General features: G+C 43.3%; 1 protein-coding gene across 1 annotated transcript in view; it reads left to right on the top strand.

Annotated features, from left to right (window-relative positions):
• Window positions 1-10,246, top strand: part of DUSP22 (dual specificity phosphatase 22) — a 120,300-nt gene that overhangs the window by 100,546 nt on the left and 9,508 nt on the right. The window contains exon 5 of the mRNA XM_007935394.2: window positions 8,553-8,627. Within this exon, the coding sequence (XP_007933585.2) occupies window positions 8,553-8,627 (75 nt within the window). The remainder of the gene's footprint in view (window positions 1-8,552; window positions 8,628-10,246) is intronic.

Here is a 10,246-nt window from a genome sequence, read left to right as displayed (position 1 = left end):
TTTCAACAAACAGATGCCCCATTGGAGGCACTTACTTGGTTATGCCAAAATTTGGAAGACAGCTACCTGGCCAGCTGACTGGAAGAGATCCATATTTGTACCCATTCCAAAGAAAGGTGATCCCACAGGATGTGGAAATTATAGAACAATATCATTAATATCACACGCAAGTAAGATCTTACTGAAGATAATTCAAAAGTGTTTGCAGCAGTATATTGACAGAGAACTTCCAGAGGTTCAAGCCGGATTCAGAAAAGGACGTGGAACAAGGGATATCACAGCTGCTGTCAGATGGATCTTGGCTCAAGGCAAAGAATACCAGGAGATGTTTACTTCTGTTTTATTGACTATGCAAAGGCATTTGATTGTGTGGATCATGACAAATTATGGATCACGTTGAGAAGAATGGGAATTCCTGAGCACTTGATTGTACTCATGAGGAATCTGTACCTTGACCAGGAAGCTGTTGCTTGAACGGAACAAGGGGACATTACATGGTTTGAAATCAAGAAGGGAGTGCATCAGGGTTGTATCCTTTCCCCACACTTATTCAATCTATATGCTGAGGAAATAATCTAAGAAGCTGGACTACATGAAGAAAATGTGGCATCAGGATTGGAAGAAGAATCATTAACAACCTGAGATAGGCAGACGATACAACTTTGCTTGCTGAAAGTGAGGGTGACTTGAGGCACTTACTGATGAAGGTTGAAGAATACAGTCTGCAGAATGGATTATGTCTCAATATAAAGGAAACAAAAATTCTCACACCTGGACCAATGAGCAGCATCACAATAAATGGAGAGAAGATTGAGGTTGTCAAAGAATTCACATTGCTTGGTTCTACAATCGATGCCAATGGAAGCAGCAGTCAGGACATTACACGACGTGTAGCATTGGGAAGGTCAACCGCGGAGGAACTGTTTCAAGTGCTGAGGAGCAAGGATGTCTCCTTGAGGACTAAGATGCACCTGACACAAGCCATGATATTTCCAATTGCCTTGTATGCATGTGAGAGCTGGACAATGAATAAGGAAGACCGAAGAAGAGTTGATGCTTTTGAGTTGTGGTGCTGGCAAAGGATGCTGAAAGTCCCATGGACTGCTAAAGGAACAGACCTGTCCTGGAGGAAGTGCACCCAAAATGCTCCTTGGAAGCGAGAATGGCCAGACGTCATCTCACCTACTTTGGTCATGTTGTCAGAAGGGACCATTCCATGGAAAAGGATGTCATGCTTGGTAGGGTGGAGGGTCGCCAAAGAGGAGAAGGCCTTCAACGAGATGGATTGGCATGGCAACTGCGATGATAGGCTCGAGTATAGCAGAGATCATGGAGCTGGAGGCGGGATCGGGCAGAGTTTTGCTCTGCTGTGCATGGGGTCACTATGAGTCAGAAATGACTCAACAGTGCCTACCAACAACATAACATTAATGCTGGGATGAGATGATATCTCATTATTGTTTTGATTTTCATCTCTCTAATGGCTAATGATAACAGACACTTCTTCATATGTGTAAAGAGATTTTTCTAAGTTTGTGGTTTGCCTTTTTAACACTTTCCTGGCATTTGGATGTGTGTGTGGTGTGGGATCTAGGTTTCAATAGTTTGGCTAGTGCTTGCAGCATAAATGTTGAGGTGAATGACTAAAAAGACTGTGCAGAGAATGTGTTCATGCTACTATTTAGAGTAAAGATTTATTGTCCTTTCCTTCAAGATCCTACAATAAAAGAACCTTCTGTTTCAGTTGGAAGTCAAAACCATAACTCACCTAAAGGCAGAAAAGACAGTGCTCTGATGTTGAGTGTTATGCTTGCAGGCATGTGCCTGATTCTTTGGGGGAAATTTTATTTTTAAATCTTATCAGTAATAGCAAAAGCTTGCTCTTAGCACATAAGTATCTATGATTCTAGAAATATTTCTTGCTCTGCTGAAGTCTTAAGGAAATTGTGGAGTTCTAGTTGGAACTTTGAATGTCCTTGGTATGTTGAGAAATAGCCTGTGACATCACTTGAGCTTCTCTTTACCTGTTGCCAATGTTTCATTGAAAAGTGTGCCATAGTTTTTAATAATGACCATGTATTCATGGCATAATCAAACTGTTAGCCTAGAATTGGCAGGCTAGGTAGAGCACTTTGCGTTTGTACCACCTGACCCACCACAGGTCACCTTGATTCAGCACCACCAAACATGAGGGCCACAGGGGAGCTGACAGTGAACTTTCCCTTTATCTATCATCAGCCAGTGTGGATGATTAGGAAGGAAATGTCTTTAATGCCCTACTTGACCAAAATAGCTAGAAATCATAGTTCTTTGGTCTAGCCACTTTTAATTCTTGAGGCCTGAGAATTCCTGTATATGATGACAAAAATTAATTCTAGAAAACCATGTAGCTTACCATTTTGAACCTATGTATAAGTTTAAAGAATGATTTCAAAGTTTTTTTTTTTTAACATTTTATGGGCTCTTTTCCCCAAAATTCCTACCCCAACAGCAATAATTCTGGCTAACTGTACTTAAAGTGTTTTGACCTTTAAGACAAGCTGCTCTCACTTGGCATTCAGTTGTTGCAAACTGTCAGAAAGGTCAATTTCCTGTCTTGGCCTTAGTCCTCAAGAATCTCCCCCCTCTGGTCTTCTAGGAACTTAAAATACAGAAACCTGGTTCAAGATAACATTAAAACCAAAACCCAGACCCATTGTTGTCAAGGCCATTCCAACTCATAGCAACCCTCTAGGACAAAGTAGAACTGCCACATAGGGTTTCCAAGGCTGTAAATCTTTCTCCCATGAAGCAGCTGATGGTTTGAACTGACAACTTTTCATTTAGCCAAACACTTAACCACTATGCCACCAGGGCTCCTTGAGATGACATTAATGCATTAAAGTTTTAGCTTAGTTCCTTCCCCCAACCACCTTGCCTTGCAGATAGGAAATGTGAAAGTTCAAATTCTCATAGCTATAACAGCCCCACAGCCCCACTGCATGATTTTGTCACACTGGAGCCAGGAGAGTTTGCACCAGATGTATATCTCGTGTGCTCTCCCAGGATTTGCTCTGTGACAGGGGCAGGTTAGGAATGATAGCTTTTGGACATAATTATATGCTTGCTGTCTTTCTAGACTTCCTTAGGTCATTTTAACCTCAAAGTATAATGCTTAGCTCATAGGATTTTCATAGTATTAGGTGAGATAATATATGTGAAAATGTTTTTTATGAACACTGAACATTTGTAAAAATAAAGTTATATTTCAGTGTACTGAAGTAAAATGTATTAATGCATCTTGAGAGGGAATGATTGGATCTATATTAACTTGTATTTTTATTTTAATATATACTAAATTGGTATTTTGTATTTAGACATCTTTTTGGGGTTTTTTTTTTTAAGGGAATAAATTATCCTTTTTTTTTTTTTTTTTTCCTGTGAAGTCTAAAGGAGTTTGTCTGTACCAGGCTATGCATCTGTAATGTTGCATCACTATGGCAGAGCCTGTATGACATTCAGTGGTTTGAGAACTGAGCAGGTCTCTGAATTTCTTGAGGTTTTTGTGGGAGAAGAGGCATTAGCAATGTAGAGAGCTTATATCAAAAACATCAGTAAAACTCCCTTGCCTAACCCCACCTACCTGCCTCTTTGTCTAGTCTTTCTTTAATTTAGCTGGTATCTTCTATCTTTCCAGCTTTCCTTTTCTCACACATTTTTTCCTTATTTTCATTATTAAAGAACAGTTTTGCAGAATCAGATCTGGGTGAGGCCTTGGAGGTCTGCTTCCAAGGTGCACAGGCATGTGCATATGGTCCCCAAGGACATACATTTCCCTGCTCAAGGCAAGAAGAGAAGGAAGGAAAATATGTGTGGAGTTTTTCCATAAGACCTCACTTTTTAAATTTAAAGAGCTATCTTTGCATCTTAGACTATGTCTTTTTTACTTTTTTGGTGTTGAACTCTTGTTTTGTGAAATGATGGGAGAGAGGCTTTTTCAGTTAATTTTTAAAATGATCTTATCTGGCAAAACAAAAAGTATGGTATACCCACCCCGATTTTTTTTTTTTTACATGTTGGCCGTGCCTCCTGTACAAGAGTTGGGGAATTACTGATAAAAGCATAAGCTGGCAGTAAAACTCCCTTGTCTAGGTTTAATGCTGGCACTGACAGATATGTGTACAGGTGAACAGGTGCCTTCCTGCTTGCCTCTGGATAGGGTAGGGGCTTCATGGTTGGAGAGGGTCTGGGGAGCCTTGACTGATTCTTCTCCCAAAGGAAGCAACTTCACTTTCCCAGGCCTGGGCCCAGATAGAATACTTTACTTTTCTTTTTTAAGCATGCCTTTCTGAGGGAAAAAAAATCTAAGGGTGCTTGCCTTTCCTGGTTTTTCTCAGTTAAATAGATATACACATACATAATATATGTACATGCATGTATGTGTACATGCACACATATACACACACATGCATATGTATATATGCATGCATACCCATATTATCTGTTTATGTACATACATATATATATGCAAACACATACCTGTATATGCACACACACATACATTCTTGTGGCCTTTGCAGTCAAATACAACCTAGTGTTTGGGGTCAAACTCATTGCTACTCAAGGAGCTTGACCACATCCCAACCCAGTAAGCAGAGTACTTGTTGGTAGGACAGGACTATTTCACATAACATAGTGGGGGGAGACGGGCCGGATCACATCCTCCAAACCTTGGAGTCTTAGAATGAAAGGTAAGTATGCACTCCTAGAATGAGCCAGCCTCTGCATTGACATAATTCAGGGAATATGCAGTGGTATTTACCAGATGCCTACCCTAGCCTCTCTGTGGCATCCTGTAGGGCACAAAGGCTTAGGTACTTGCTGCTCCTGGTCTCTGGATGGAGAGGCACAGGCTTGGAGGGTAGGAAGAACAAGGGAGCCAGCATCTTATCTGCACAAGATTTGTTTCTCCACAGGGTGAAGCATCTGCTGACCTAGTGTCTCCCAGCAGAGTTGGCTGCTGTGTTTTGCAGTTTGCTTGAGAGACACTGATAGCTCCTAGGCTTTATTGTAACATTGTAACACAGATATAAGTAGTGCTTCAATTTCTCTATGCCTATTTAACTCTCCTTGGATGAGACTCACTCCACATGCTTTTTATCTAAGCAAAACCTAATTGCCAATAAAATGAAGAGCAGAAATAGGGAACTTATGTTCATTGAAACAGCTTGTGGTAGAGAGAGAACTTTAAATGTGTTCTTCTGCTTCAAATGGGAATTGAGCAATGCAAGGGCTAAGTCCCGGTACTTCCCACTATGGAGGAAGGGGTTCAGTGAGAAGGACTTGGACTTATGTCATTAGCTTCCCTGGAAATAACCCCCCTCTGCAGCATAGTTTGATTCTAAACCAGTGGTAAGCTCATTGCCTTCTGACTTTTCTTGGAAAAATCATTTCTAGGAATGTCTGCTTGGCTTGGCCTTGTGGCTGATAGTGTTCATGAGTCAGGTTTGTGGCAGACTCAGCAGTCCCTTTGCTGTCCACCTCTGTCCCTGGGCTGGACTATAGTGTGGCCTGGTCCCTAGTATCATGCTTGGGTCCCCAGCCCATTGTCACCCACAGAAGTGGAGGACACTGTGCCATATGCATTTGTCCTGGACTTATCTCTTGACACAGATGGAGCCAAGAGAGCACAGGGCTAGACTGGGGCAGGGCCTCCTCCCAGAGACCTCCCTAGCCCCTTGGCAGCCAGGTCACAGTGGGCTCTGGGCTGGCTTTGAGTCAGCTCTTTTGAACACATAAGGGTGTTGTGTGTTGACTTTGCTCCCCACCACCAACTCTCTTATTTTGAGAGGCTGCCTCTTGAACCCAGGTTGAGCCCACAATATTTAAGGAACTAGTTTCATCATGGCTGTGGTTTGGTAAGTGCAGGTGTTAAGTGCCGAATATAAGAAGCTGTTCCCACTCTAAAGTTTCAGTAGAGTGATTTGATGTCTCCTTTGTGAGGCTGTGTGTCCCCAAGGTGCAGAGCTGTGCCCCAGTGGGAAGGCCTGTGACCCCTCAGCCCCAGAGTCCCTGCCGTGTGCTCCAAGGCACCTGTGGGTGTCCTCACCGCTTGATGTGCTCTCCCCCTCTGTTGTCACACTCAGCTCCACCTGAGAGGCCCATAGAGTAAGAGCAAAGGGATTACAGGTTAGATAGCCCATGGTTAGGATAACCCAGGGAAGGTGAGTGCCCCCCAACCCCAACCAGTTCTGAGTTTGGCCCGCTCTGCCATGTTGTGGGATCTGGGATACAAATCTACCATGGCCTGCCAGGAGGGGAAGGGCACTGCATACCCCCATAACACATGGTAAATAGGGAGCCTGTAGCTACTTCTGGCCTGAGAACATTGGCTCATGATTTTTAAAAAAAATTCTGATTACTTGCTGGTATCAGTTAAATCATATTTGGCTATAGTGACAGAATACCTCATAAATGATCTTTTAAATTATGGAGAAATTCACTTAACTCTCTTGCCAGGAGTGTGACTCCTGGGGCTCTCCTTTCCCCTTTGCCACTCTTGCCCCCCAGGCTCAGCCCTGGTGCTGTGCTTGTCACCTGGACTGCTAAGTAGCAGACACTTTAGTTCAGTGCATGACACCTAGGAGGCACAGAGAATTTTCCTCTTATCAGGAAGGGAGAAGTTTCAGAAGCCTTACCAGCCCAGTCTTTTCTTCTTATCCCAGTGGCCAGAACTGGACAGCAGACAGGATATTCCTAAAGATGAGCACATTGCCCCCCAATTCAGTCTGTGTAGCTCTCAATGTCAGCCACAGCTTCAGCACTTCAGAATGAGAAGACCCTGCACACTTCAGATTGATGGTTTCACTTGAGAAACCTGAGGCCTTAAGCACCACTGACTGCACTGCTGTCCCCTCCTGCCCTGGCACCCCCACCCCATGCATTCTGCATCCCTACTTTGCCTCTGTGCTTTCCTTCACAACTCCCTGTGAGGTCTCTATGACTAACACTTCAGATTTCAGGATTCCAGAAAGAATCCTTTCTTGTCTGCTCTGTACTAAATAAGTCTATGGGAATAGAGTTATAGTTCTAGGAGTCTCCTCTTCATAAGCTAACATCTGGGAGCATTTGTCACCAGGCAAAGTTCCTTGAAGCTTATTTTACAATGTTCTGGTAGTGACAAGTTTCAGGGAAGAGTTTGGAGTCCTTGTGTTGTCCCATACTACTGCCCTTATGGAGGCACATGCCTTGCATGTATTGATAATGTGTATGTGTGAGTGTGTGTATGTGTAGTGTGTGTGTGTGCATGTGAGTGTACATGTGAATATGTGGTGTGTATGGGCTTGAATGTGCATGGTGTATGTGGTTGTGTGTGCATGTGAAATATGTTTGTGCATGCTGACAGTTTCTACCACCTGCCTAGCCTGCCCTGGCTGTCAGGTGTTGAGTGTGTTGTGCAGTCAGTCCTTGATTGGATTCATTGTAGCATGCCTGGATTTCCCATTCCTATTACATTCCTTTGCCCTGTCATCCCTTATGAGATAGTAGACTGAGTTTTTTGAAATCAGAGCTACATTTTATTTAACTCTGAAGCTCTTGTAACTTTTCAGAGTCCCTGGCACATTTTCAGTACTCAATGAGCATTTAAAGTGAAATGAATTTAGTTAGTGGGTAACTTTTGGTGTTACAGTGCTTTATAAGCCATTCCAAGGTAGAAGACATCAAAAAACATGTACTTTATACTTTCTCATAGAATATTTGTAATTAATACACAGCACATTTTAAAATGTAACCAGAACAGTGATGATGTACGCATTGTACTTTGGGGACTCATCGAGGCAGAGCATGTATCCTATTCATCTTTGTGTCTTGAAGATATAGCACAATCTCCTGTACATTATAGGTTCTTCAGATATGGTTACTAACTGAGTGAATAGTCAGAGAAAGGTGTGGGCCTATAAAGCTAAAGTGTCAAAGAAACTGAGGACTTTAGTACCCATAGTTACTCAGGACTTTATAATTCACAAAGCATGTTTACATATACTGTCTCATTGTTCCAATTTTCAACTGAGGTTAGAAGCAAAGTGATGTTGCCAAGGTAAATGATAGAGCAGGGATTTGAGCCATCATTCCTATCCCCTACAGCACTCTGATGAACTGAAGGAAGATGACACCTATCACAGTTGAAGTTGACCGATGTTGGAGAGTAGTTTTGGGTTTCTCAGTGTACAGGGAACTGAGGGAGCAGAGCGGTGTGGGTGTCTTTCTCACTGGTCAGTGTGGCTGCAGTGTGTCCTAGTAGCATGAGGCACACTGGGGCTATTGAGCAGTTACGGAACCAGAGTGAATCCAAGGGGTGAGCAGGGCAGGGATTCATTGAGAGAAATTCTGAAAACTCCAGAGCTGAGCCACCGTCACCTTCCCCAGGACCTCAATATCATGGGTGCTCAGGTGCTCCAGCCCTGACTGCACCAGGCATTGGTGCCGTGAGGCTCTGAGGCCTTCTCTAGAAGCTTTTCATCAGTGTTGAGTAAAAGTTGAGAGGTGTCATTTCTTTCTTTTCTCTTCCCCAGGACAAGACATTTCAAAGAAAGTATTAAGTTCATCCACGAGTGCCGGCTAAAAGGGGAGGGCTGTCTTGTGCACTGGTACGTATATTCCTGTTGCAGTGCACTACCATGTTCTGGTCAGTTTGGTTTTCATTGAGGGCTTTTTGGGGTGTGATTAATCTCTGAATCATTGTTTCTACCCTGCAAATCACAGGCACACACTCCATCCTGGCCCCTGCTATTTGTAAGATGTCCTTTGCTTTTGTCAAAAGAGAACCCTGATTTCTTTTTCATTTTCACCCCTTGTTAGGATTTCCATCAGGACTGTTGACACTGTCCTTTTTTAGCCCCTTACATTCCATCCGACAGCCTTTTGCACGGGCTGAGGTGCATCCTGGAGACTTTCAAGACTGTTTCTTCCTGGAGAGTTTTGATTGCTGTGTGACTGTCAGGACTGCTTTAACACCATAATGACAATTTCTTCACCATTTATTGATTGGGCCTTTGATGGGTTTTGACTCACTGCTTTGCTTTTTTTTTTTTTTTTAATTGTGATTTGGGTGAAAGTTTACAGAGCAAATCACCTTCCATACAGTAGCTCACATACACTTTGTCTTATGACATTGACTACAATTTACCACAGTGCAACAGCTCCCCTCCCACTTCCTCCCCATAGTTACCTCTTCCCTGAGTCCTTCCCTCCATGTACTCCTGCCCCCTGAACTGTCTCCCTGTGCGTACACTGCCATTCTATTCTCCCATGATTGATCTCTCCAAGGAGTATATCTACCTAGTATAAATATGGCTGTCTTTTGTTTGGCTGGAAGCCATAGGAGTGGGTTCAATTCCAGACCTGAAAGGCAGCTAGGGGCCATAGTCTCAGTGGTTCTCTGAGGCTCTATCAGACCAACAAACCTGGTCCCTTTTTTTTTCAAATGATTTTGAGTTTTGTTCCACATTATTCTCCCTCTCTATCCAGGATCTCCTACATAGATCCCCCTCTGAGTGGTTGACAGTGGTAGCCAGGCACCATCTAGTTCTTCTGGTCTCATAGTTGTACAGGCTGAGGACCACATAATGTACCAGTCACTTGGACTAATTGTTTCCATGCATCTTTGGTTTTCTTCATTCTTCTTTGCTCTGGATGTGGAGAGACCCATTGTTGCATCTAGATTGCTGCTTTCATGTTCTTAAGATTCCAGCTGCAAGAGAGTTCCAGCAAGATGACGGACTAGGCAGAAAGACTGCACAAACCCTCTTCAACAAAGAAAAAGGAAACCAATTAACACAGACACAGAAAATAATCTTGGACCCCTGAGACTTGAAGGGAAGGATACAAAAGTGGACTAAACCCCAACTAGCAGAAGAATTTGTGTGAAAATACCAAAAAAGGAGACACATGGAGCTGCGGTCTGGCAGCAACCTGAGCGACCTTGACAGCACAGACGGCTTGGAGATTCCCGAGTGGTGGTAGGACCTAAGAATTAACTGAAAAATCACCCTGCTAGCCAGGGACTGCACGGAGGAGTATGCACGGTGGCTGGGGAACAAACAGAGAAGGTGAAGAGAAAGGTGGGCTGAGCTATGGACTTCTGCCATTCCGGAGGGAGCCGCCATTTTGTAGGTTTAAAAAGCGGCTTTACTATGTTGGATATTTAAAGAGACAGCGCTCCCGCAGATTCCTGTGGTGGTAGGACTTAAGAATTAACCTAAAAATC

Source organism: Orycteropus afer, unplaced genomic scaffold (assembly GCF_000298275.1).
Source record: "Orycteropus afer afer isolate SDZICR_OR568_19922 unplaced genomic scaffold, OryAfe1.0 scaffold00027, whole genome shotgun sequence".
NCBI lineage: Eukaryota > Metazoa > Chordata > Mammalia > Tubulidentata > Orycteropodidae > Orycteropus > Orycteropus afer.
Note: the sequence above shows the minus strand (reverse complement) of the source record. Positions and strands in the feature narration are given on the sequence as shown.